Consider the following 27,845-nt stretch of genomic DNA (forward strand, 5'->3'; position numbering starts at 1 on the left):
GTGACAGGCCTGGCATCCCATGGCTCCTGGGGCTTCATTCCCACTACAGCTGCCAGAGGAAGGGCCCCCTGGACTCCTCTCCACTCTGGTGGGAGGGCGGGGGCACTAAAACCCTGACTCCTAGGCCAGCCCTGGCAATGGGAAGGCTCCTGCATTCTCAGCCTCCCAGTCGGGCCTCCAGCACAGGGGGCAGCTCTGGAGCCCCCAGACTGTGATGTGAGGGCTCAGGCCACACTCCACTACCATCCATGCACCTTGCCTCCTTGGGGCAAGATGCAGCAAGAATAAAAATGTCCCCAGGGTCCTTGAGCAGCTGCTGGCATTGGGGCAGAGGGAGGGGACGGAGAGAAGGCTAACAGTACCGAGTGTACAAGGAGGGGACAGTGGATGGGCAAGGACTCTGGGCCCACACAGCAGCACTTCCAGCCCCAGCCAGTTGAGCTGGGGGACTGCTCCCTAAGAGGGGACACTGGAAGTGGTGTGTCCCACAGAGCAGAAGGGCCTTCTGGGCCGGGAAGGCTGGAGGCATGACGTGGCGTGGCGTGGGTTTACAAAGAGTTGGCAGACCCTGTTTCTGTGCTACTTCTCTGGAAAGTTCAGGCTCAGGCGGGCCGAGTGTATTTTTCATGTTGGGCACAGGGCTGGCTGCATCTGCATGGAGTCCCGGCCTCTAGGGTCCCCTTAGAGAGTGAGAGGCTGGGGCGCTGCTGCACCGAGCATCTCCTCTTGCTTCTGCTCTCCCCGCTCCAGCACAGCTCCGAGAGGAGGGGAGCTCTCATTACACTCACTGCCCTGATGCCTTGCTGAGCCCCCATCCCATACCGGGCGCTACTCCAGGGCCAGCTGTGGTGACAGGCAGCCTCATGGAGAGGAAGAGCCTGAATGCCAGTCCTGACCCTGGTGAGCTGTAATCCCAGGCACATACCTTGAGTTTTCTGAGTCTCAGTCTCTCATTTATAAAACGGTCAGAGAATTCCTCGCAGGGCTGTTACGAGAGTTAAAAAGGTCACAGTGTGCCATGTAAGGTGAGCCCTCTTGACTTACCCTAGGTCCTCAACCAGTCTTCTAGCCCCCTGGCAGTGCAGGTCACTCCCCAGGTCCTTCATCCACTAAACATCCCTGAGCAGCTGCGAGGGCTGGACCTATGCTGAGTGTGCACGTGGAATCTGAGTCTGAGTCTTCCAGGTATGTCTAGGCCAGGCAGGCTGAGGGCAGGTGGGAGTGGGCCGGGAGGAGGGAGGCAGTCTCTAAAGGAGTCCCCGACCAGAGCAGGGCCCCTTGGGTGGCCTGCTGGATGGCACTTGGGTTTCACCCCCAGAGCTACCCAGGAACCATAGTGGGAACCTAGCTGGCAAAGAAGAGGGAGGGCTGAGGGGTCTTGGGACTCCAGGTGGATTCAGGCAGCCCCTGGCAACCCCTACCTGTCAGAAACACCTTCCTAACCTGAGGGTGGATGGCTCGTGTGGTGTGGGCAGTTCAGGGGTTGCAGACTCACACCTCACTCAGTGTCACACTTGTCCCCAGCAGGCTGAGCCGTACCCCTAGGACTGGTTCCATCTGTACAAAAAGGAGGACAGTCCTCCCCGCTCCCTGCGGTCTAGGTGCTGCCCATGCCGTGGAAGCAGGGTGAGTAATGGTATCATCCCCACAGCTGTCAGGTTTAGGTGAGGAAGGCGTGGCATGAACTAAAATGTTCCGTGGGATGTCACCATACATCACCCCTCCACAGACGCAGAAGGGAGGAGGGCGCTAGGAGGGCGCTGGCAGGGTGGTGGAGGCAGCACTAGAGAACAGCAGGTTTCCTGGGCAGAGAGGAATTCACAGAGAAAGCCTGTGCCAAGGGAGTGCGGGGCAGGAGGGGAAGGGGCAGAGGGAGACTGGGTCCTCTAGCTCTGTGGGGAGCACTTTTCAAGGGGTCCTGAGGTGACAGAGGGCACCCCGGACAGTAGAGCCTCCCGTTGATAGGGCGACGTCTCTGCAGAAGCCCATCTGAGACAGGGAGAAGGTGCCATTCCTGGATTGTGGAGAAGAGACAGTGTGGTCAAGTGTGCAGCGTGCCGGGTAAGCAGCACATGAGCAGCAAATGAATTGTTCATTTTACAGGATTAGCTGCCAGTTTTACCCGATAGGAAACTGAGGCTCAGCGCAAAGAGCCCAAAGTCACATACAGCTGCTGAAGAGGCAGAGGCTGCGCTTATGTTGTCCCATAGTCTATGGTCAAGGGGTCCCACATGGCAGGGGGTGGGGGGACCCGGAACAGGGGCAGGGAACTCTACGGGCTGACTGGTAAGGTGTGGGGAGAGGTTGGACAGCAGCAGAAGGGGAAGAATCGCGTTTGAGGTGTGAGCTGGCAGACGAGGTTACTCTTAGACCCAGCTCCACTGGCCCACACCCCGGTGGTGCCCCAGCACAGCTGTGAGGCGCGGCGCCTTTAAAGCCTAACTAGGGGTGTGTCCGGCGCATGGAGGGCCCGCCCCTGGGCGTGTCCGTCGGGCGCCCCACCCAGAGGCTTGTAGCCACGGCCCCGGGAGGCGGCGTCCGCTCTGGCTCAGCAGCCGCTGGAGTGGCGGTGGCGGCGGCGGCGGTGGTGGCTCGTCGCCTCCTCTCTTTTGGGTGGCTTCCCCGCGCGCTGCCCTGGGTGCCTGGCGACACCTGGACACAGGCGGCCAGCTGGGCTATGGCCCCTGTTCCACACCGTGGCGGGTGGGCACGGGGGCGCCGGACGGCGCGGCCCGAGTGAGGCGGGGCCGCCCTCCCGCCCTCGACCGGGGCCACCCGGGATGGCCGTGCCGCCACTCCGCCGGGCGCTGCTGCTGTGGCAGCTGCTGGCGGCAGCGGGCGGCGCAGCGCTGGAGATCGGCCGCTTCGACCCAGAGCGCGGGCGCGGTCCCGCGCCGTGCCAGGCGGTGGAGATTCCCATGTGCCGCGGCATCGGCTACAACCTGACCCGCATGCCCAACCTGCTGGGCCACACGTCGCAGGGCGAGGCGGCCGCCGAGCTGGCCGAGTTCGCGCCGCTTGTACAGTACGGCTGCCACAGCCACCTGCGCTTCTTCCTGTGCTCGCTCTACGCGCCCATGTGCACAGACCAGGTCTCGACGCCCATCCCCGCCTGCCGGCCCATGTGCGAGCAGGCGCGCCAGCGCTGTGCGCCTATCATGGAGCAGTTCAACTTTGGCTGGCCAGACTCTCTTGACTGTGCCCGGCTGCCCACCCGCAACGACCCGCACGCCCTCTGCATGGAGGCGCCTGAGAATGCCACGGCCGGCCCTGCCGAGCCCCACAAGGGACTGGGCATGTTGCCCGTGGCACCACGACCCGCGCGGCCCCCCGGAGATGCTGCCCCGGGCCCTGGCGGTGGCACCTGTGAGAACCCGGAGAAGTTCCAGTATGTGGAGAAAAGCCGCTCATGCGCGCCGCGCTGCGGGCCTGGCGTCGAGGTGTTCTGGTCTCGGCGCGACAAGGACTTCGCGCTCGTCTGGATGGCAGTGTGGTCGGCCTTGTGCTTCTTCTCCACTGCCTTCACTGTGCTCACCTTTCTGCTGGAGCCTCACCGCTTCCAGTACCCGGAGCGCCCCATCATCTTCCTCTCCATGTGCTACAACGTCTACTCGCTAGCCTTCCTCATCCGGGCGGTGGCCGGGGCCCAGAGCGTGGCCTGCGACCAGGAGGCAGGTGCCCTCTACGTGATCCAGGAGGGCCTGGAGAACACCGGCTGCACCCTCGTCTTCCTGCTGCTCTACTACTTTGGCATGGCCAGTTCACTGTGGTGGGTGGTGCTGACTCTCACCTGGTTCCTGGCGGCCAGCAAGAAATGGGGCCACGAGGCCATCGAGGCGCATGGCAGCTACTTCCACATGGTGGCCTGGGGCCTGCCTGCGCTCAAGACCATTGTGATCCTGACCCTGCGCAAGGTGGCAGGGGATGAGCTGACTGGGCTCTGTTACGTGGCCAACATGGATGCAGCCGCGCTCACGGGCTTCGTGCTGGTGCCCCTCTCCTGCTATCTGGTCCTGGGCACCAGCTTCCTCCTGACCGGCTTCGTGGCCCTCTTCCACATCCGCAAGATCATGAAGACCGGGGGCACCAACACAGAGAAGCTGGAGAAGCTCATGGTGAAGATCGGGGTCTTCTCCATCCTCTACACAGTGCCCGCCACCTGCGTCATTGTGTGCTACGTCTACGAACGGCTCAACATGGACTTCTGGCGCCTGCGGGCCACAGAGCAGCCCTGCTCAGCAGCCACCTTGCCCGGGGGTCGGAGGGACTGCTCGCTGCAGGATGGCTCGGTGCCCACTGTGGCTGTCTTTATGCTCAAAATCTTCATGTCACTGGTGGTGGGCATCACCAGCGGCGTCTGGGTATGGAGCTCCAAGACTTTCCAGACCTGGCAGAGTCTGTGCCACCGCAAGATGGCAGCTGGCAGGGCCCGGGCAAAGGCCTGCCGGGCCTCCGGGGGCTATGGCCGTGGCACCCACTGCCACTATAAGGCCCCCACTGTGGTCTTGCACATGACTAAGACGGACCCTTCTCTGGAGAACCCCACACACCTCTAGGGACACAGGCCTGCGTGGGGCGGCTGTTGCCCCCTCCTAGCCCCCCTCCGGAGGAGACAGCTGACTAGCAGCTGCCCAGCTGTCAAGGTCAAGCAAGTGAGTGCAAGGGGACCCGAGGACCAGGACGGGGAAACTCTCCTTCAACCCTCACTTGTCAGGACCTGTGAGCCTCACTCCCCGTTGCCTAGGACAGGGGAGGGTCTAGCGGAGTCCCCACAGGGCCTGGCGGTGCTGGGGGGAGCGGGGAGAGGAGGGGGAAAAGGGGGCACAGCCCAGCAGAATTTATTTAATGATGTAATTTATTGTTGAGTTTCTTTGGAAGCCGTGACTGGAATAAACCCCCATGTGGCACCGCTGAGTCTTCTCTGGACTGGAAAGGGGGAAGGTAGGAGGCTGAGGGCCCTGCAGGAGTCTCCCTGGTGCGCAGAGTTCGGGGGTGAGGGAGTGGGGCGGGGCTCATCCCCTGGCCCCTGTTTTCTGGCTCCCCACCAATCAGGAGAACGTCCTGAAACAGCTCTGTTTTGCAGGACTCGCAGATTCTGGGCAGGGAGGGTGTTTTTCTCACTCACTGGTCTTTGCTCCTAAGTGGGACTGGGCGATGACTGCTGGGACACCCAGGGAATCCCCTGGGATGACGTCCCCCTCTGGCCCTGGGGAGTCTTGCCTGTTCAGGGGCTGTGGTTAAGGCTCTGATTTCCTTGTTGGTATAAAAAACGAGGGCAGGCGTTTCTGTCATGGTTCAGTGGTTAACGAATCCAACTAGGAACCATGAGGTTGAGGGTTCGATCCCTGGTCTCACTCAGTAGGTTAAGAATCCGGTGCTGCCGTGAACTGTGGTGTAGGTCGCAGACACGGCTTGGATCCCGAGTTGCTGTGGCTGTGGCATGGACTGGGGGCTACAGCTCCAATTCGACCCCTAGCCTGGGAACCTCCATATGCCTCGGGTGCGGCCCTTAAAAGATAGAAAGACAAAAAAAAAAAAAAAAAAAAAAAAAAAAAAAAAAAAACGAGGGCATCACCTCATCTCCAAGTTTCCCCCAGAGGCACAGGACCTGCTCCCACTGTCTTGGTATCCCAGCCTGCTGTCCCCTGGGGCCTGAGGGCCAAGGCCTGACTCTGACTGTCTTCATTGCATTTGAAGATTGTTGTGGCCACTTCACTCCTTGGGGCCCTAGTCGTGGCACCTAGCCCACCCCCTCGTCCCTCTGGGTGGGGAGGGGCCGGATTGTTATGTGGGCATCTTGGTAGCAGACCCAGGCAGAGAGAGAGGAAGCCCTTGAGGGTAGTGGGAGTTGGGCCCCCAGCTCCTAAAGGGAGAGGAGCAGGGGTGTGTGCAGGGTTCTGCTGGGGCGGCTTGCACGCTGGTGTCCGAGACGGGCTAGGAAGAGGTGCTGCATGGATCTGTGTGCCAGGGAGGCCCCGGCCTACTCGGACCTGCACCACCTCTGTGTGGCCCTCCTGGAGACCCAGAAGTGTGGGCTAAGACCTCAGGGTCCTATCTTGGCCCCGGCTTTGGCTACTGTGACTCCAGCCAGGGGAGGGTCTTGGTTACTGTCCCTGAGTGCATGACATTGTCACTGCCAGGAGGCCCCAGGGTCCAGCCCCACTGCCAGCCAAGGAGAGGCCCAAGGTCAACTGCTTCCTGTTGTAATAGGGCTGGGCCCCAAACCCAGGCCCTCTCTGGCCAGAGCCCTTGACCCTGCACCAATGACCAGTCTCACAGGAACAAGAAAGAAACCAAATGGAGCTCTGGCAGGTGAGGTCAGCCCCCTCAGGAGGGGAGGAGGAAAGGGCTGTCCCTCGCAAGGACAGGAGAATTTGGCAACTCTTCTACCTTGGCTTCTTGTACGTGGAAAACTCCCCACTCCTCACCCAAATCCTCCCCTCCTCACAGAGCACACCCTAAGTGCCTTCTTTGACCCTAAGACCTTGCAACTCCCCGGGGAGGGTCCCTGAGAAACAAGATGAGCTTCCTAAAGGGGATGGGGGCCCAAGGTGGGAATGGGAGGGGCAGTGGCTGCACTCAGCCAGGCTTACAGGTCAGATTTGCAGGAAGCCGAGCAGGAGCGGCTAGAGCCGAAGGAGAGGATTCTGGAGACAGAGGAGAAAGGCAAGGGATGGGTCTGGGCCAAGCGTGGAGGGAAGGGTAAGCATGAGGAGTGGCACTGGTTCACCGATTCCTTGCCAGTCAGTGGACTGGACGGTGCTGGGAGTGGCGCCTGGCTATGTCCTGCTCAGCAGAAGCAAGACTGGCTTCCAAGACACCTGGGATGGGGGCGGGGGGGCAGTGCAGCCAGGACCGGCCCCAAGGAGGTTCTGCTTTGAGGCTGATGCAGTTCCATGGGCTAGGACTTGAGAGGGAGGGTAGCCCTTGCCAGCTAAGGTGCTTCAGCGCTGGGCCACACTATGGAAAGGGCCCAGAGCCGGGAGGAAAATGAAGAAGGAAGCGGTATTTAAAGACCTCTTGCAGAAATCCTCCATCTGATCCTCCTCTCCCCATTTTACAGAAAAGGGAAGTGTTGGAAGGGTTGGCTGGCTCCAGATCACACAACCCAGGGAGACTATGGCCTCCAGAGCTTCTGTGACGTCACCACACCACGGATTCGCCGGGGCCTGGGGTGAGATGGGCACGGTGGGTGTTACGATCTAGGGTGTTCTGTCCTGTCCCCCAGTGGGACCTCTCCCCACCCACCAACAGGGAGCCCAGAGCCCAGTATAGACGCCTCCAAAGCCAGCCCCTGCTGGCCTGTGCAGTGTGTGCCCGGGAGCCCAGCACAGGGCCCTCAGAGCAGCGCACTGAGCTGGGGTCCAGCAGCCAAGCCCGTCCGCGAGCGTCAAGCCTGAGCTTGTTCTAGGGGGAACTTCTGAACCGTGACCCTTCAGTCTCATTTCAAGGGAAAAAATTGAAAGTTTGGAGTCAGCAAGGGTGACCCTGACTGAGGCCAGATTGAGAGGCGCTGGGGGGTCAAGTAGCTGCCCACACGCCCCACTCTCGGTCCCACCCTGCAGGACCTCCAGGATGGTCGTAGGTGGGAAGAGGCCTGGAGGCCCCGGATGGTCACGAAGAGCAGCCTCCTCTTTCCCCTGGTTGAGAGCCTCACTCGGTGCCTGCCTGAGGGGACCCTGGCTCTCGGGCGAGGTGGAGACATGGTTCCCGTGTGGAAGCAGCACTGCCTGAGCAGCTGCTTTGGAATCCAGTCACCACCTCATGGCCACCTGACTGTGCCCTCTCCCCAGGGCCGGGTTCTAGGAGGAGGAAGAGTAAGGCAGGATGAGGACGAGGTCTTGGGTGACTGTCAGGGTAAAGGCTCAGATCCTTGTCCTCAAGAAGAAAGTTCCTGTCTCTGTATGCAGCAGTCAACCAAAATTTGGTGTCTCCCCAAGGTCACACCTTGCTAGGGAGGAATGGGCTGGGATGGTTTAATAGGACCAGATACAAACCCTAGGTGAGGTGACAAGGCCCCGAGGGCACTCTCCTCATGTTGCCTAAGAAACTCACCCTAGGAACAGGACTTAGCAGAAGTGGGTGGGCTGGGAGCCCTAAGTTCAACCATGATTGTGTAGAAAACGCTCAGCAGTAGCCCTCTGGAGCTTGAGGGCAGGTCAAGTTCAACTTGACCTTGGGGCAAACCACTTCCTCGCCTGCAGGACTGAAAATCCCTGAGTGCTCGGCGCAGAGCTGGCTTGAAGCCCAGGCTCACCAAGGCCACAGTGGGAGTCAGTGGCAAAACCCGCACCCAGGGCTTAGGTTTCTCCTCATTTCTTCCCATTTTCCCTGTGCCATCCTGATGCAGCTGGTCAGGAATGGGCGGTGTCACTTCTCAGTAAATGGGATCAGACAGGGGGCTCTGCAAAACCACGGAATTCCACAGGCAAGTCACCACCCAGCAGTGACCTCCTCAAAACAACCACTCTGACTTTATAAAACCTCCCAGCATAAAAAATAAATGAAGGCAGTGAACATTGGGTATGTGGTAGAATTGTTAAGCTGAGTATGTGGGAATTCGTTACATTTCCATTCTTTTTGTGTACTTTGAAGTTTTCCTTGCAAAATACTTTATAATGTCAGGAGTTTCCCCAAAATTAAGTCCTGAAGAACTACACAAATTCTCATTAAAAAAAACTTCCTCCTGGGAGTTCCCATTGTGGTTCAGGGGGATACAAACCTGACTAGAGTCCCTGAGGATGGCTTCAATCCCTGGCCTCGCTCAGTGTATCAGGGATCTGGCGTTGCCGTAAGCTGTGGTGTAGATGGCAGATGCGGCTCAGATCCCACATTGCTGTGGCTGTGGGGTAGACTGGCAGCTGCAGGTCTGATTCAACCCCCCAGCCTGAGAACTTCCACATGCCGTGGTGCGGCCCTTTTAAAAAGAAATGAAAACCCAAGAACCCCCACAACAAAACCTCCTCCTGACCCCTCTACGTTTCAAAGGAAATTACGGGGTTACCGGGACAGAGTCATGGCCACAAGAGGCTTGAAGGTCATAGCTTTGATTACCCAGAGCAAAGAAACAGAGTAGATGGATCTGACCTGTGGTTAAAAAGACTAAGTCAGAGGTCCTCTCCCCAAGAACTGGTTCCAGGAGTCCATGGGAAACGGCGCTCAGGACTGCACTGTCCACTACAACCTCCAAGAGCACAAAGAAAAATTCACCAGCAGTGTTTCTTTTTTATAAACACAAGTACATAATGTTTATTTGAAATTCCAATTTATTACAAGTTTACCCTTTAATGGGGCCCTTCCTCCTTAAAGACAATTTAAAAAACAACAAACAACTCAGGTGTCACTGAAGTGGGAACACAGAATTCTCACTGTTAACAAGAACAGACTGGCTCTAGGGTAAGAGGCAGGGAAGGGGTTGGCGACTGGGGTTGTGAAACCATACGTCAGTGCTAACTCACTCCAGGCCCAGGACAGCAGACCTGCCCAGCAGCCCCTGGAGCAAATGCCAGGGAGGCCGGAGACAGCGACCACACCTTGAAGGTTCACTTTCAGAGGCTTTATTCTCAGGTTCTGTGAGCGGCAGTCCCCTCGGTAAAGTTCTTTTCCCTTCATTTAAATAGGTACAGAAGAGCTTAGGTGCTCCAAATTTCCAAATTCAAAGTTGATAGAAAAGAAAATTAAACCCTGTTTTGCATTTTTATCAAAATCTGCCCTTAAGACGGAAAGAAGACTACAAAGTCTGGCCTCAACATAACTACTAGCGCTAGACTCACTGCAGGAAGGGGCCGCTGAGCCCCTCCATCCCCCACCCTGACACTGGGCACGGAGGGACTCGGGTTCTCAGGGAGTCCCGAGTCTGAAGCCTGAACCACATGGCAGGGGCGGCTGCAGGTGAAGGCGGCAGCAACAGCCACCAGGGCAGGCAGAGGGCTGTCCCGACCAGGTCCCCACTGCTTGCCCCGATGGCCCCAGCCCAGCTTCTCTAACGGGGAGCATGGGCTGAGGAGGAAACGGGCAAAAGTAAAGCAAACACCTTATCATATAAATTGTACTGTACATGTGCCAAAGCAAGACGACAGAAATGTTTTTACAAGATGTTCTTTATACAAGATCACTGCTGAAACAAGCAACTTTTAATAACTAGAAAAGTCAATTTAAAAAAAATTAAACATTTAAATTCTTCCTGCTTTTCTTCTGCTCCCCTAAGAGCTTGTCTGGTATGTGGGTGGGCTGGGCTCCAACACCCTTCTGCCAGACCCATCAAAGTCAAGGTTCTATGCCTGGTTACAAGCAGGGCTCCAGTCTCTGAGTGAAGTGCCTTAGGTTTTTTCTTTGCCGGGGTGAGGCGGGGCGGGAGTGGGGAGAGAGCCGTCACGAAGGAGGGGAGGGGTATTCGGGAATGGCTGCGGGACATGTCCCTTTACTCTGCCAAGATCAACTCAACAGACCACACCTCTCTCGTGCTGCTGGTGAATACAGAATTCGGTATGGCACTCACTGATACCGTCACCTGAGGGAGAGCGGGGAGAGACAGAGCACGGGCTTAAAGAAACAAGACTGCGTATAAATATAGATGAAAAACACGGCCACTACCTCCCCCGTGGGCCTCATCACCCCTCATCCGTCTACGGAATACAGTAATCCCTCCCCTGGAGACCAGAGGGCTTGGCACTGTGCTGGTGGCCAAAGTGGGAGGGACCTTAGGAAAGAAGAAAGGAAAAGCGGTCACAAGAGAAGCCATGTCCTCAGACTCTTCCCGGAGACGCTCGGCAAGGGGGGTTAAGGCCCCCCACCCCGCACAGTGTGTCTGGGGAGAGACCACTGGCCGCCAGGAGGCTCTCCAGAGTGCTCTGCTGGGTTAAGGCCCGTGGAGAGTTTTGGAAACGCGGCCCAGACTCGGGACGACAGGCGTTCCTGGGCTCCCCGCCCTTCCACGGTCTTCTCCAGCTCGCTCTCTCCTCCCTCCCACCCTCCCTCGCCCTTCCCGACCTCCGCTCCCTTACCAGGGCCCTGCCTCTCTATTTCTTCTGTCTTCGTCCCCTGGACTGCCCAACAGGCTCTGGCTCACTGTCCCCTTCATCTTCGGCAAGCCGATCGGGAAACTTCTTGCGTTTCCTACGGACGTACGGGTGGCCAGGAAGGTGTTTATGCAACAGAGCCACCAGACACTGTTCTGTCTTCACCGTGCAGTTCAGCACGTGGCTGCCGCGGCAGTTGTAAAGCTCGGCGTTGGTAAACACTTGTTTCATGTCGGCGAGAAACTCCTGCACAGAGCGGTAGCTCCCACAGGAACACTTGTTCTGCATCGTCTGGAAGTCCATGGGGTGGGCGATCACGTCGTAGTAGTCCTCGGCCTCGTCTCTGGTCACAGGCTCCCTGCCAGAAGAGCCCCGGGGCGAGGTCAGCACCGCCTCGAATCCACTGGACGGAAACCTGGTCATCAAACCAGCGGCCCCAGAACGCCCCCCTGCGTCCCCCCCACCCGGTGTTCACCTTGTAGGCAGAGTGCGCTGCCTGTTTGGGAAACTCACTTCCCCGTGGTGAGGGAAGCCCGGAAAGGGGGTGGGTAGTGCCGGGGTTCAGCTTGGTGCACCCTGGGCCGGCGGCAGGCCCCAGGCCACGGAGCTCACCTGAAGGGCCAGCTGAAGCGGTACTTCACGAGCTTGTGGAGGATCTCCTCGCACTTCTGCAGCTCCAGGCTCTGCCTCCGGGAGCTCCGCTTGGTCTGAAGCACCTGGCGCCAAAGAACGAAGACCTGCTATTGAGCTCTGGCAGGAGCGGGCAGAGCAGGAAAGTGTCGAGCTGCTTGAAAAGGTTCAGCTGTCTTCTCGGAGCAGAGAGGGTCAGGACCCCCCGACTCCCTCCCGGGGAGCTGGTGATCAGAGCCGCGGAGGACACGCGGCAGTCCTGCTAGGGGCCCGCTAGAGAGGGCCACTGTCACCAGGACACCAGCCCCCTGAAAGCAGGTGGACCTGGGTCACGCCAACACCACGGGAGACTATAAAACAAGCAACTGCGGAGAGATGGGTGTTATGGGGACGACCCTCAGCCAGGTTTGTACGGGAACAGTGTCTGAGGGAAGCAAAAAGGTTCCATTTCTTCTCTGGGCTCTCCCCTGCGGGCTGGAGCAGCTAAGGGACTGAAGAGAAAGGCATGGGGGCTCCCTTCGGGGTGGGGGCTGGGGACAGGCCGTGACCCACAGCAGCAGGCGTTGGGCTTGAAGGGGTTAGGACCAGGCCAGCGGGAGGCATCCCCAGCCCACCTCCAACTCCAGCCGCATCTGTCAAAACAAGTGGTCTGTTTTCAAGAGCCTTTCCTTTCAAGCTCAAGTGCAACCTAGAGCAAAACCACTAAAATGACATTGGTTGAGGAGCAGAGGGGAGGGTGACGTTCCTCCCATGACAACTGTCGGCAAAAGACCCAAGAGTTAAGTGAGGCTCCAGCATTGCTGGCATTCCCTCGAGAGACCCAGCCCCTCGGAGCCGCGGGAGACACATGGATACTATTTAAAAATCCTTAACGAGACGCAGGCGGCTTGTGAACTAGCGGAGCCGAGGCAGACTGTAGCAGGGGATGCCGGACATAGCTGTGCCCAGAGAGCCCGCTGCCTCCTCTGCCCGTGGGCCCGCCCATGCGCCGCCTCCGTCTCCAGAGTCACGGAGGAGGGAGCAGTGGGGGAGGCGCCCAGCTGCCGCCGGATGAAGTCCTGATGCTGGACCCGGGGATGCAAACCAGAGATGCTCGAGGGCCAACGAGAGAGAATTCTTACCAGCTCATCAACCTCAGCATCGTCTACGGGTGGTGGCTTCGGCCGAGACCTCCTGGTAGGAAGAGGCTTCTTACCCGGTCGTCGGCCTGGCCTTGCTGCGGGAGGGACGACACCCTGCCTGCCCCGGACAGTCTTTCGAGGTCTCACTGAAATAAGAAAATACGCAATCAGAGCAGAACTGCGGACACAGGGAGCACGCCTGCAGAAGGGGCGACACTCTGGACAGGCAAAGCAACGGCCTCCTAGTTAGGAGGTGCTCTCGCTGGTCTGTCTCCTGCCTCCCTCACAGGACCCTTGAAGGCAGCAGCAGCAGGGGAAGAACGGATACCTTTCATCAACTGCCGAAGACCCGTTAAGAGCCTCTTGAGAAGGCCAGTCCCCTCAGGACGTCCACCCTCTGTCCCTACCCTGTTCAGTTACTCCCAGGAATGACAGCCTGGAAGGAGTCAACTGCAAACGGACTCACTCCGGAGAAAAAGCCGACACGCATCCCCACAATCTTGTCGGAGCAAAAGCTGATACTTGTGTGAGGAACTTACGTGAAGGCTTCCTCACTGAATCCCATTTAAGGCTAGCCCCAGGCCTGCCTTCCTGCATTTCTAAAAACCACAGACCGGCCAGGTCAAGGCCATAAGAGCTCCGCCCAGGATTTCCCCACAGAGAGAGTGAAAAACACAAGGGCACTCAAGACGCCCATGTCTCAGGTCTACAACAGGCGCCCCATGTCAGACAAGCCACCACCACTTCTCAGCAGAGCCTCAGGAAACGACGCTCCCTAAGGACTGGCTCAAGGCCACTCCCTAAGCAGAGTGTCCCCTGGAAAGTGGGGAGGGGCACTTGGACAGAGAAGGGGGTATACAGAGAATCAATGAATAATGTTTTCTATTCTACCAGCAGACGAATGACCCTTCACTGACTATTTCAGGTTCCGTAGGTTCAGGACCAGGCTAGTGAGAGTAAGAAGCTGATGCCAAGGAAGAAACACAGGATGAAGGGGACAGGCACCAGCCCAGGGCCTTGAGTTGCACTAGGGAACCACACCTTTGGTAGCCTAAGAGGCAGAGTAGACAAGAGGCTCTGAAATACCCAATACTTCCTAGACCCATTTAGCAGAAAAGGCTCTAGAAACATGGAGCGGGAACAATTCCTGGGAAAGAGCAGTAACTCCCAAGTAGAAAGGCGCCATTACTTGGAAAATAAAAACCAGTGCATCATCACATTCAGAATCTGTTCTCAGGAGCTCCCATTGTGGCTCAGCAGTTAATGAACCCAACTAGCATCTATGAGGACGCACGTTCCATTCCTGGCCTCACTCAGTGGGTCAGGGATCCAGCGTTGCCATGAGCTGTGGTATAGGTCACAGACACAGCTCGGATCTGGAGTCGCTGTGGCTGGCAGGTACAGCTCCAATTTGACCCCTAGTCTGGGAACCTCCATATGCCACGGGTGTGGCCCTAAACAACAAACAAACAAAAAAACATCCATTCCCAGACAAGCACACGTCCAAATCACCACTCTGGGGCAGTACTCAGTGGTCTCTCTGTAATGCAGGGCTAATAGACTACCTGCCTCCTTACCCCGGACACCGGAAAAACCATGTCCTGGGAACAAACAAAAGCAGCCCTATAGCAAAGAGAGAAATGTAGGTGTCCCAAATTAAAACCTGCAGGACTAGGTAAGATAGGAGTAGGGGTACGAGCCCAAAGCCCCCAGGCTTTCGTGGTACCAGTGCAAGGACTGGGCATGCCACACATCCCGTTTCCTTATACCTAGTACGATCATTCTGGGAGCTATGATCGTGGGAACTGTGCCTCTTTCAAAAGCGCCTCAAAATCTTGTATGAACCTTTGAAGAAGGGTACATTTTGCAAAGAAGGGGGCTGCTAAGATGTCACAATTGCCAAAGCGTCATGGAAAATGAACATGAAAGATTAAAGGTGAACAAGGTGAGCATAAATGCTGAAGTCTTTACCCCTGCGGACACCCACTGAGAAACTTCTCAACAACTCTGCCTAAACCAGGAAAAGTCCTCTCTTTCCAAACTAGCAAATCTACAGCCCTGCACACTTTAGGGAAGTGAAAAATCACTGTTAGCCAGAGAAAAAAATAACTTCTCTAAAAGCAACACTGCACCTGAGGCCAAAAGAACTTCGGGACGGTGATGGGCCCAGACCCGCGTCCCCTGGCTAAAGGGTTCAGAACCAGCAGACCTGTCGTACACATTCGTGCGCGCCACTAAATCTTGGACCAAGTGAATCTGCCACAGTTTGATATTCTGAGACCAAGCTACCCAACCTCCTCCTAGGAAGGTAGTTAACTGGCCTTCTGAACCTCCTAGCAGGAGGCTGAGCGACCCCCCCACCACCACACGCGAGACAAGGGAGACGGCCCAGTGGAGACGCTGGGTCTCTACTGCCAACTCGGTCTTTCCAAGTCCCCGTAGAAGACCATGGGGTTAACATAAAAGCAAACTGAATACTTACATCGCAAACCAGCCACCTCATAGTCCTCCTCCTCCTCCTCCTCCTCCCCCTCCTCCTCCTCTTCCTCGCTCTCATCATCTTCACTGTCCTCAGAGGAAGACTCTTCGGTGTAATTCCTGTCGGGGAAGACACTGCTTGTAGAGAACACAGATACAGGCCAGAGCGGTCCTAGGAAAGGTCAAGTCCCACATAAATCCCAGCAACCCTTCCCTCTTCACAGACTAGATAGACCCAGATTTGATGCTGAGGGGAGGGAACGTGAATCCAAGCCAGGGCACAGGAAGCAGAATGAAAACCTGAGCTTCAACACCCTGCCTCCTCCACCAGGCCCCAAACCTTTGGATAAGACACACCCATGGCAACAAAAACCAAGACCAAAATGCAACCCCACCCCTCGACACACAAAACAATACAAAGTTCTGCTCCTTTTGTTTCATAAAAACAGCCAGATAGTGTAACATTTCAGGTATTAAAAACTGTCCCCAACTCTGGAGTGGACTGAAAGGTAAACAGCCCAGACAGGTGTTACTGCACCTTGACGGCCCTTCCAGGGGCCGAAACAGCTTGTCCATGACCACAACATCAAAGCACTGGTAATCCCAGCTCAGAACAGCTGGTCCAAAGCCCCACCATTTCGGAGCAGCGTGCCTCATCTCTCTAAGTGTAGCTGGAATGGAGTGAGAAATAACCGAGTAATGCTCTTAGGTAGGGTCCCGATCAAACAGCTCTGCCCTTTCAAAGACGCACCAAACTAGAGTGCCTCTAAACTGCTCTTTTCATCACCTCGAATTTCAACGTGGACAACAAGGGTATTAACTTCGGCAAATATTAGGTGTCTCCTCTTTACAAGGCCCTGTGTTTGGCCTTACGGGATCAGGGTGAAGAATAAACCACCACCTCTACTCTCAGGGCACTGTCAGCCTCACAGGAAGAGAGCCGGCACGAAACTGACCATAAAGGCAAGACGCATCAAAACACCAGCTCAGATCCAAAGCTGAGCTGGAACACACAGGAGAACGAATCCCAAGGGTGTAAGGATGTTTCAGAAGAGCAGTGACTCTCAGATCGGCAGGCCGTGGGCTGCACTCCCCAGGTGCGAGTCCTGGGAACAGAGAATACTCGCAGCTGGAAGGAAGGCACGAGTGGCCAGGGACACACAGACAAGAGTCTGTACCACGCACACAAACGTGGGCACTGGGGCACATAAAGACACACGCTAGTACTGTAGAGTAAGAGTCTCGAAGGTAGGCTGGGGAGCTCGGACTTATTCGAAAGGCAACAGGAAGACTGAAGTTCTGGAACAGAAGAGTGACACAGGCAGATGTTTGTGTTACGTAAACCATTCTGGTATCACCCCAAAACCTGGACGGATAAGAGGGGGGAAGATACGAGACAAGGGAGTTGAGAAGGCACTGAAGGAGCTCAGACGAGAGGTTTAAGAGGGCCTGATGACAGCAGGTACCACAGGGAATGAACAGCAAGACACTGACGCACAGGCCATGTCGACACTGCAGTGACGACATCTGGCAAATGGACGAGGGAGAGGAAGATGTCCAAGACGACACTGACGTGCAAACAGCAGGTACAGGCAAGGACGGTAACAGTTTGGGGACTTCAGGAGTGGGTAGCTAAAGACGTCATCACAGATGAAGAAAGTGGACAAAGTGGAAGAAGCAGAAGACGGAGATATATTGTTATTTCAGAAGATATGACCAAGAGGATATAAAACATGACTAGTAATGAAAACCAGAAATGGGGACATTCATCAGAGCCCTCTGAGCTCCCACTGCAGTATCTTCAATGAGGGAGCGCTATGCACCAAAGACGAACTTGAAGCTTCTCGGCAGCATTCAGTCTGAGTAACTGAAGCTCGAGTACCATATTTACTAATTTGTTTGTAAAATAAGAACGTCTTACCTGCCACGGGAGTTGCGCCTGGCAGTAGCAGGCTGGCAGGCTGGGCACTGCCACTCACCATCTGGTACCGCATAGAGAGCCGGCCTCAGACAGAACAGGTGGAAGGCTTTGTTACACTCGTCACACAAGATCAGCTTGTCGTCCTCACCTGCAAAGACATAAATTTCCACTGCGCTGTCAGGAGCATGGCAGCCATCGGGGAGCTGTAAAAGCTGTTCAGCCTTAGTTAACACCCTGGGAAGGACAAAACATTCGGGTACAGTGGCACCCCGTTTGTAAAAATGCAGCCATCTTGTGAAAAGAAATGTAGCGTTAACTAGTCTATAGATAATTCAGGGTTCGGGTCTTCTAACGTCTCTTCTGGATCTATCCAGGGCTGGAAGAAGACAGCTACCATTCACTAGGAGGTACCAAAAACGTCAAGACGTTGCTGCTTTGCTCCCACTAAGAAATCAATCTCCCCCAGTCACATTTTCTGCCCTTCCTCCTCCTGCTGATCACATAAATGCTTCCCAACTCATGTGTGACATGTTCTCTTAAACCACTCAGTCTCCCTACATTTGAAAATACACCAAACCAATTATTTTTTTGGCCACACCCGTGGCATGTCAAAGTTCCCAGGCCGGGGATCAAACCTATGCCACCACTGTAACCAGAGCCACAGCAATAACAACACCAGACCCCAACCCACTGAGCCACGAGGAAACGTCTACAACAAACCAATTTAAATGACCATTATCCTCTCTCCAACTTTCACTCTACAGCAGTTTTTAGAGCATAAGTCTCCTCATCCTTGGAAAGTGAATCCTAACTAACCTAAGTCACAAAATAGCTTTAGCCACTAAGAAGTCCATGGCTGGGAGGGGGTTAGCCATCCAGTTCTTTTTACGCATAACGGGGCTCTAAAAGCTCTCAGTATTAAACAGTCCCGAACGCTTTGCTCTGTAGGACTCCATGCTGGAAGGTCTAAACCCAGGCATTCTTCACCATGTTCAAATACTGCCCTCTACTGGTAACACCTAGCTTACTTCGTGGATGCTAAAATTTCAGAGATAATAAGAGATTCAAATTTTTAGGTTAACTAGTTCTTGTTCCCCATAGAATATTTAAGGACTGACAAGATCAACTGCTCTTATTTTATACTCAAAACTGAGGCACAAAGGATCTGCTTTGATTTGCTGGCATGTGATTTTTTACTTTTATTTTTTGCTTTTAAAACCCGAGTCACGAGTCATATGGGGGTTCCCAGGCTAGGGGTCGAATAAGAGCTGCAGCTGCCAGCCTGCACCACAGCCACAGCCAGCAACGTCGGATCCTTAACCCACTTAGCAAGGCCAGGGATCAATCCCACATCTCCACGTGGGTTCGTTACTGCTGAGCCACAACAGGAACTCCTAAAGGCTAGTTTTTTACAGACCTTCAGAAGATAAAATCTGTCAGAATACATTTAAAAGTTGTGTATACAGAATTCCTAAGAGGAGAAAAGATTTTGGAAATGGAAGTCCTAGTGCTTAATATACTCAGAAGAGAAACTGTGGTTTATACCTTTCTTTCGACAAACTTTGCATCGAGCATTTTCTGCTGACATATCCCATTTGATACAGGCATCAAGCATCCCAAGTAGAACATGCATTCTGGAAAAGGTCTGAGCCTCACGGATTGCTGTCTTCCATTTTTCCAGAGCAGATGCGACCTAAACAGAGACCAAACCAGGCCAGCATTACTTACAATGATTTCAAAGACATGAAATGGGGATTTTTCACATAATACTGACAGAATATACACCGAGAAAGGACTAGGACTAGGAAAAGACATGAGAGAAGCATTTACTTACTGGAGCTCCCCTCGTCTATCTTTTTTATCACACAAAGGAAATGAAGCTCCAAAGGGTGGAAAAAATTTGCTAAAGGTCACACAAAGAACTCAAGGGGGAAATGACTAGAGACAAGGTCCCTTCTAATGAAATTCAAGTAAAGATTCAGTGTCATTTAAAAGCAGGAACAAGAGTTCCCATCGTGGCTAGGCAGTAACAAACTGGACTAGTATCTATGAGGATTCAGGTTTGATCCCAGGCCTCATTCAGTGGGTTAAGGATCTGGTATTGCCTCAAGCTGTGGTGTAGGTCGCAGACATGGATTGGATCCTGCATTGCTGTGGCTGTGGTGTAGGTCGGCAGCTGCAGCTCCAATTCGACCCACCTGAGAACCTCCATAGGCCACAAACGAATGAATAAAAGCAGGAACACTGGTACTGTGTAAGTCACATGGGTATGCAACAATGTCATGTAGCCAGCAAACTCAGATCAAAATGATCAGTTTCTAAAATAATAAGTATCACTATCTCAGATTACAGGGCCTAGAAACAGTAAAGAGTATCCCTAAAGCGTTCTACAATTCTTACAAGTATTAAATAGTGATACAAAACATTCTTGGCTTTATCACCTACTTCTAAGTCCCAGGGGTTGGCCTGATTTCATGCTGGACCATTATTCTCAGCATAACCCACATGGCCTCCTCCCATCATCAGAAAATGCAAATTAATTTAGAATTAGCAAAGCAAAACAGGATGGAGACAAACATAATCAGGAATTTTCAACTCTCTATAAAACAGACATTCTAATGGAATTCCCGTCGTGGCTCAGCGGTAACAAACCCAACCAGTATCCATGAGGATGCGGGTTTGATCCCTGGCCTCGCTCAGTGGGTTAAGGATCCGGCGTTGCCGTGAGCTGCAGTGTAGGTTGCAGATGAGGCTCAGATCCTGAGTTGCTGTGGCTGTGGTGTAGACCAGGAGCTGTAGCTGCAGCTCCCATCTACTCCTAGCCTGGGAACTTCCATATGTCACGGGTGTGGCCATAAATAGCCAAAAAAAAAAAAAAAAAATCTAGGAAGAACAAAAATGCTCTTTTAGGATAAATGATTTGCGTTACTATTAGTCAAAAGATGATTGGGGGGTGTCTTCAAAGCACTAAAAAAGCCTAAACAATTAGAGAATCCACTTAAATGCCACGAGAGAGGGCATCACTCTGAGATAGTCTGAGAATACAACGAAGCTGGATGACGTACAGCTGAGCGGCCAGGTTACCTTACTATCATCTACCTTGGGGAGGTCATACTGCTTAACTCTGCTGTGACTGAAATGAAATAAACAATGCTGGCTACTTTTATAGCTTGGCTGGCTCTAGCTAGCACACCAACACCACTGGGTTTCACTGGCCTATCCTAGGCAAAAGGTCAACTTATTTATTTATCTATGTTTAATTTTATGGCTGAACCCACAGCATATGGAAGTTCCTGGGCCAGGGACTGAATCCAAGCCATGGCTGCAGCAATGTTAGATCCTTTAACCTCAGATCAAACTGGCACCTCTGTAATGACCCAAGGCACTGAAGTCGGATTCTTTTTTTTTTTTTTTTTTTTGTCTTTTTGCTATTTCTTGGGCCGCTCCCGTGGCATATGGAGGTTCCCAGGCTAGGGGTTGAATCGGAGCTGTAGTCTCCCGCCTACGCCAGAGCCACAGCAACGCAGGATCCGAGCCGCGTCTGCAACCTACACCACAGCTCACGGCAACGCCGGATCGTTAACCCACTGAGCAAGCACAGGGACCGAACCCGCAACCTCATGGTTCCTAGTCGGATTCGTTAACCACTGCGCCACGACGGGAACTCCTGAAGTCGGATTCTTAACCATGGTGGGAACTCTACAAGTTCAATTTTAAGTAACAGCCTTCCTCCTATAGGAAAGGCTTGTTATTCTGGGAAGGCTATAGGCTTTAAAATAGAGCTGCCAAGGGACAAAGACAGCTGAGCTCCTTCGGCAGCTGTGGCTTGAGAGTGAAGGAGGGACACAGAGACTGTCCTTCCTCTTTCCTATAGAAATAGAGAAGCACCAAAAGCCTCGTGTATATAAATTTATGAATAACTAGGATAAGCAGCATCAACACACCAAAAAGTTAAGAGGTTGCTAAAGTTCTGAGGAAACTGACTCCTTCCTTATTCCAACCTGCAGTGCAGCAGGTATCTCGACCTCTGCCTTCAAAATAGAGCACAATTTCCTTCCTGCCCTCGAGAGAGCTCCTCGGCAGGTGGTGAGGGCCACCAGCATAGCCGCTGTGCTGGTCTTCTCCCCTGATGTAACAGAGAGCTGACACGGGACCACTGATTCTCTAACTGTAATGACAACTCAGACCTCTCCATGCAGTGGAATATGAATTTAAGAATTTCAGATTCGGTTCCTGAAAGATGTTACAACAGCCAGGGAATGGCTAAAATGGGCTTTGCTGTCCTCTAGTGGATTGTTTGTTAGATGCGTACAAGTATTTTAAAAAGTCGTCAGTATATAGTACTACGTTTTACTTAATTCCTGTAAATTATAAAATCTGAGCTCCCAGTACATGTGGCTTCATTACAACAAACAAAAAAACTAGAAGAGATTTTGGAAATAAACTTATTTAACTGAATTTTATTTTGTTTTTTATTTTGCTTTTTAGGGCCACACCCATGGCATATGGAAGTTCCCAGGCTAAGGGCTGATTCATAGCTGCAGCTGCAGGCCTACACCACACAGGATCCTTAACCCACTGAGTGAGGCCAGGGATCAAACCTGCATCTTCATAGATACTAGTCAGATTCGTTCCTGCTGTGCCACAATGGGAAGACCCTTAACTGCATTTTAAAAATAGACTGTGATATAATTTATATATTAACAAATTCCCCTTGTAAAACATGTAAGTCAATACTCTTTCATGTATGTGCAGAGTTGTACAACAATCAACATAATCTTAATTTTAGAACATTTTCATCACCCAAAGAAGAAATCCTGGCATTCCCCATTCCCTACCCTAACCCACCAATTGCTGCCCAGCCGTAGGCAACCACAATCTACTTCTAGTTTATAGTTTGCCTGTTCTGACTGTTGATATAACATGTGGCTTGTGGCTGGCTTCTTTTACTGAGCATAATGTTTTCTAGCTTCATCTACACCCCAGCATGTAAGAAGAGTGCTTCACTCAATTACAAATTGCTGAGTAATATCCTTTTTTTTAATCCATTCATTTTGGTAGACATCTGGGTTTTTCCAATTTTTTGACTCTTCTGAATAATACTGCTATGAAATGTTTGTGTAATGTTCATTTATTTCTCGTGAAAAACCTGCCCAAGATCTCATAGCAATTTAGGGCCAGATTTCCTTCAGGTCTCCAGATCCCCAAAATCCTATCCTCTTGGCCTTGTACATTAGCATCCTGTTCTATCCACTGAGTTATCCATCTGGACTAGTCTAGTCTCCAACCAGCCTCTAATTCTGAGGGCAAAAAAAAAAAAGGAATTCAAGATTTTAAAAAACATCCTAGTTTACTCCCACTGCACAGAATTTCAAACATTCCAGAACATTAAAAAAAAAAAAAAAAAAAAAAGTTCCCATTGTGGCTCAGGGGAAATGAAGCTGACTGGTATCCATGAAGAGGTGGGTTCAAACCCTGACCTCACTGTGGTAAGGATCCAGCATGGCAATGACCTGTGGTGTAGGTTGCAAATACGGCTCAGATCTGACGTTGCTCTGGCTGTGGTGTAGACCAGCGGCTACAGCTCTGATTCAACCCCTAGCTTGGGAACCTCCATATGCCGTGGGTGCAGCCCTAAAAGAAACAAAAACAAAAACACCACCACATTCAAGACTGTTTCTGAAAACAGATACACAGCAGCAACATAAAGTTTCAACATTCAACACATGGCATCAAGCACTCTATCTTGCAGTACTGCTGGGAAGCTAAACACACTATTCTGATGAAAAATTGAAATCCTTTAGCATATTTAAATAAAGTGGGGCCCCAGTCAGAAGTGTATGTAACAAAATCACCATTAATCCCTTTACCTAACAGTAAAAAGGGACAGCATATCTTGGCAAGACTATAAAGAGGCTTCAGATCATATTCTTCCGTAAAAGAATGTTTAAAATGGAAAAACAGATAATCAGGTTGTTAGGACAAATGCATCCAAAGTAAATAGCCTGAAAGAACCCAGGATTTGGCCAAATTATATAACATCTTTCCCACTTAATGTAAGAAAATGAAATAAACGTTAAATATCTGAAATAACTGGCTATCACAGCAAGGGATTTGAGATGATCTACTTTTATAAATAAGAAAACTAAAGCACGGATTAGAGACTGATATTAGCTCATGCAACAACCTAGTGCCAGTGAAAAAAAATGCTGGCCCCTGCTAAGTGGAAAAGCAAAGGACAGTGGAAAATTTCAGCGTGGTGGCAAGGCTGACCTGCGCTGAGGAACTGCAGGGCATAATGCCACTTTAATGGGGAACATTGCTGAACTACTTAGGAGGCAACCTAATTGATTTTCCAAGAAACTCTTCCATGTTTTCCATTTGTGTCCGATGTCTGGGCCCAAAGGTTAAACCTGCAAAATGCTCATATTTTCCTCCCCAGTCAAGCTAAGAATGGTTTCATAGGACAAGCTAAAAAGAGGGTACACTTCACTATGGGGTTGAATACTAAAAAAGAACTTGAGAATTCTACAACTACTAGTTCCCAATGAGAAGAAAATGTTACTGGTAAAGAAATGCCGAGAGGAAAGTTCCCATTATGGCACAACAGAAACGAATCTGACTAGTTAGTATCCATGAAGATGCGGGTTTGATCCCTGGCCTCACTCAGTGGGTTAAGGATCCGGTGTTGCCACGGGCTGAGGTGTAGGTCACAGATGCAGCTTGGATCCTGTATTGCTATGGCTGTGGTGTAGGCTGGGAGCTGTAGCTCCGATTCAAGCCCTAGCCTGGGAACCTCCATATTCCATGGGTGAGGCCCTAAAAAGCAAAAAAAAAAAAAAAAAAGAAAGAAAGAAAGAAAGAAAAGAAATGGCCAGGAACGATCACATCAAAGAGGTTCTTCTGTGTAGAACTGGGTTAAAAACAAAACCCAAGCAGTACTTAGCACGGCTGAAAATCATGCCTAATAAAAGGAAACTGAAGCAAAGGAGACCTTGTCTTAGATCATCTGGAAGGTTACCTGGATGCTGCAGTCCAGTAAGATAATGATGCGTGTAAAATATGCAAGTCTGTGCCATGAATTAATAGATGAAACTTCATCTAAGTGACTCTGAATTCCTGCTCACCTCTCACCTAAAATCATCTTTCTTGTATCACATATCACCTTTGGCCCCAGGAAGAAACTTAAGGGGAACATGCCAATTATATACTCCTTTCTGAGCTTTAGAGGGGAAAATCACTCTGTAAACTCAAAGGGCCAAACAAGGACTAGCTGTCAGTAATGAGAAGGCCAATTTCAGCTCAGCCTAACAAAGAGCAGGCACCCCTTCCATGATCTGAAGTGGCCCTAGGTATCCTCCACAGGTGGGCCAAGTACTGCTCTTTCGCACCTGTCACACTACTACAACCATCTCTCACACTCAAACTGAGGTCCTTCTACTTATCACCAAAACCCCCAGACTGTACAAAATGACTGGCATAGGCAAGCCTTTAACAGATGTTTGTGAATGAAAGGAAAGAAGAGGGAGTTCCCGGTGGTGCAGTGGGTTAAGGATCCAGTGTTGTCACTACTGTGGCTCAAGTCACTGCTATGGTACAGATTCAATCCTCGGCCTGGGAGCATCTATATGCCATGAGTACAGCCCAAAAAAAAAAAAAAAAAAAAAAGAGGAGGAAAGAAGAGAAAGAAGTCAAAAACAAGAGAAAGTATTCCACTGGATAATGTCTGGGACCTCTCCCTTAATGTACTGTTTTTGAATTATTTTCTTCACAAGTAATCTTAAGAAATCTAATACACAAAACAGGAAGGAAAAAAAAAAATGGAGCTGCTAGGAGCTCCCACTGTGGCACAGTGGGTTAAGAACTGACTGCAGGGAGTTCCCACTGTGGCTCAGCGGGTTAAAAACCCAACTAGTATTCATGAGGATGCGAGTTTGATCCCCGGCTACACTCAGTGGGTTAAGGAGCTGGTTTTGCTGCAAGCTACAGCACAGGTCACAGATGTGGCTTGGATCCACTGTTGCCACGGTTATAGTGTAGGCCGGCAGCTGCAGCTCTGATTCAACCCCTAGCCTGGGAACTTCCATATGCCATACATGTGGCTATAAAAAGGAAAAAAAAGAAAAAAAAAAACCAAACTCCAAATGATATTGTTCCATTCTGTAAAAATCCAACAAAACTATCTTTGTGTGTGTGTGTGTGTATATATATATATACACACACACACATATAAAAACACATCAATTATTAAAGAGTGTTATCTTTGGGGGGGGTACTAAGACGGGGATTGTTTCATATTTTATCTCCCTCTCGCATTTGACTTACGATGAGCTTTTAAAATTTTAAAAATTAGAAAAGTGGATATACATATACAAACAAATGAATTGGCCCCTTAACCTTATACTATATACCAAAATTAACTCTAAATGGATCAAAGATCTAAATCTAAGAGCTAAAACTCTAAAACTTGTTGAAGAAAAGAAAGGAGGAAAGTTTCATGACATTGGATTTGTCAGCGATTTCTTTTTTTTTTTTTTTTTCCTTTTTTGTCTTTTTGCCATTTCTTGGGCCGCTTCCGCAGCACATGGAGGTTCCCAGGCTAGGGGTCAAAGCGGAGCTGTAGCTGCCGGCCTACACCAGAGTCACAGCAACGCAAGATCAGAGCCGCGTCTGCAACCTACACTACAGCTTACGGCAACGCAGGATCGTTAACCCACTGAGCAAGGGCGGGGATCGAACCCGCAACCTCATGGTTCCTAGTCAGATTCATTAACCACTGCACCACGACAGGAACTCCTATTCTTTTTTTTTTTTTTTTTTTGTCAGTGATTTCTTGAATATGACACCAAAGACGGAGACAACAAAAGAAAAAAGTTAACTTGAACTTCATCAAATTTTAGAACTTCTGTGTATCAAAAGACACTGATACGTTCCCAGGAGGATGGAGATAGGTGCCCCACCCCCACCCCCTCAATGTGGCTGTTCACCTTGGACCTGCAGCGGACGTGGGTATGGCCCAGCACAAGATTTAGCCCCTTTCCCCAATGTGGATGCTCAAGTTAGGCAGCAAGAAACAACAGTCTGCACAGATGAACTACAAGGATCAACTGCCCTCTGTCATGGGATTCAAGCCTCCTACCCCTCCCTTGACCTTCCCCTCCCCTCCGTCACTATTCCTGCCAAAAGTTCCCCCATAAACTCCAGCCACAGATCATTTATAAGCCTAGCATCTCCTCATAGTTGAGGCTGGAGCCATCCTGAGCTCAGCCCATCATTGGCTGATGCTTTAACAAATCTCTCTTGCTTTACCAACGTGGCCTTGCACATTCCTCCTCCGGCAAACTTAACCAACACCATCAGGAGTTCCCACTATGGTGCAATACCATCAGCAGCTTCTTTGCAGCACCAAGATGCAGGTTTAACCCCCAGCCCAGTGCAGCTGGTTAAAGGATATGCCATTGCCGCAGCTGCAGCATAGGTCACGACTGGCTCGGATTTGATCCCTGACTAGGAACTCCATATGCCTCGGAACAGCCAAAAAAGGAAACGGAAAAAAAAAAAAAAAAGACACTATCAACAGAGCAAAAAAAGCAGGTCACAAAATGAGAGAACACATTTGTGAAACATATACTTGATAAATGATTAATATTCAGAATATATATAAGGAAGGAACCCACGTATCTCCCGACACCACTCCCCCAAAAACATTTTTTTCCTTTTTAGGGTCACATCTGCAGCGTATGGAAGGTCCCTGGCTAGTGGCTGAATTGGAGCTGCAGCTGCCGGCCTGTCAAGTTCTTAACCCACTCAGCCACAAAAGGAACTCCCCCCCCCCCAAAAAAAAAAAAAAAAAAAAAGCCAGAGGACTCAAATAGACATTTTCCTAAGATAGATAAGTAGTCAACAAGCACACGAAAGGATGTTCAGCATCACTAATCCTTAGGGAAATGTATATCAAACCACTCACACTCATAAAAGAGATAGGTAATCACAAGTGCCGACAAGGGTGTGGAGAAAGTAAAACCCTTGTGCGTGGCTGGAGGAAATGCAAAATGGTACTGCTGCTATGAAAAACATGGCAGTTCCTCAAAAATTAAATAGAATTACTATGGGATGCCGCCATTCTACTCCTGGGTACACACCCAAAGAATTTAGAGACTAGAACAGATTATTTGTTCATTCATGGTGACAGCAGCATTACTGGATATGGGGGTAATTTGATTATGGCATCTGTCGTCCCACTGACTGCCAGAGTTGAGAGCTCGCCTGGCTGGCTAATGGGTGTCCTCTTCCTCCCTCACCATATGCATTCCCCATCCTTGCTCAAGCTGCAAGCTCAAAGAGGACAATGTTCCCAGAGAGAGGAAGGCCACAACAACCAGATGTGTTCCCCTGCTGAAACTTCCAAACAAGTTCTCAAGGCCCACAGCGACATTATTCACAACACCCATAAGGTAGAAGTGACCCAACTGAGCAGTGAACAAAATGTGGTAAATACACACAACAGAGTACGACTCAGTCTTAAAAAGAAAAAGAAAGAAGAAGAAGAAGGAGGAAATTATGGCACATGCTACAATGCAGGTAACTTTGTAGACATTATGCTAAGTTAAATAAACCAGTCACAAAAGAACAAATGTTATACGGGTCCACTTGCATGAGGAACCTAGCATAGTCAAA

The 27,845-nt window shown here is 51.5% G+C and overlaps 2 protein-coding genes across 7 annotated transcripts in view; one reads left to right on the forward strand and one right to left on the reverse strand.

Moving 5' to 3' along the window:
* On the forward strand, positions 1,052 to 10,570 carry FZD9 (frizzled class receptor 9). Of its 4 annotated transcripts, none has more exons than XM_021086317.1 (6): positions 1,052 to 1,185; positions 1,525 to 1,626; positions 1,966 to 4,652; positions 4,867 to 4,941; positions 6,141 to 7,174; positions 7,566 to 10,570. In XM_021086317.1, the coding sequence occupies exon 3, from the start codon at positions 2,781 to 2,783 to the stop codon at positions 4,554 to 4,556; it is 1,776 nt and encodes a 591-aa protein (XP_020941976.1). In that variant the 5' UTR covers positions 1,052 to 1,185; positions 1,525 to 1,626; positions 1,966 to 2,780; the 3' UTR covers positions 4,557 to 4,652; positions 4,867 to 4,941; positions 6,141 to 7,174; positions 7,566 to 10,570. The 4 variants fall into 4 exon arrangements, with proteins under 4 accessions (XP_020941976.1, XP_013850984.2, XP_013850981.2 ...); XM_013995530.2 differs by having other exon boundaries at positions 6,141 to 6,312; positions 6,609 to 10,570; XM_013995527.2 differs by having other exon boundaries at positions 6,141 to 6,312; positions 7,064 to 10,570.
* The window catches only part of BAZ1B (bromodomain adjacent to zinc finger domain 1B), an 82,458-nt gene continuing 63,831 nt past the window's right edge, over positions 9,219 to 27,845 (reverse strand). For 2 of the 3 annotated variants that reach the window (XM_021086315.1, XM_005661976.3), the window contains 7 exons: positions 18,714 to 18,861; positions 17,169 to 17,316; positions 15,252 to 15,367; positions 12,770 to 12,915; positions 11,631 to 11,734; positions 11,004 to 11,376; positions 9,219 to 10,699 (listed from right to left, as the gene is read on the reverse strand). In XM_021086315.1, the coding sequence (XP_020941974.1) occupies positions 11,019 to 11,376; positions 11,631 to 11,734; positions 12,770 to 12,915; positions 15,252 to 15,367; positions 17,169 to 17,316; positions 18,714 to 18,861 (1,020 nt within the window). In that variant the 3' untranslated portion in view covers positions 9,219 to 10,699; positions 11,004 to 11,018. The remainder of the gene's footprint in view (positions 10,700 to 11,003; positions 11,377 to 11,630; positions 11,735 to 12,769; positions 12,916 to 15,251; positions 15,368 to 17,168; positions 17,317 to 18,713; positions 18,862 to 27,845) is intronic. The other variant, XM_003354497.4, reaches the window with a different exon arrangement.

The sequence above is a fragment of the Sus scrofa genome, chromosome 3 (genome assembly GCF_000003025.6).
Source record: "Sus scrofa isolate TJ Tabasco breed Duroc chromosome 3, Sscrofa11.1, whole genome shotgun sequence".
In the NCBI taxonomy this organism is placed as follows: domain Eukaryota; kingdom Metazoa; phylum Chordata; class Mammalia; order Artiodactyla; family Suidae; genus Sus; species Sus scrofa.

What these genes read in the sequence shown, in the direction of transcription:
- FZD9 (XM_021086316.1), top strand. Translation starts at nt 2,781, where the DNA reads ATGGCCGTGCCGCCACTCCGCCGGGCGCTGCTGCTGTGGCAGCTGCTG.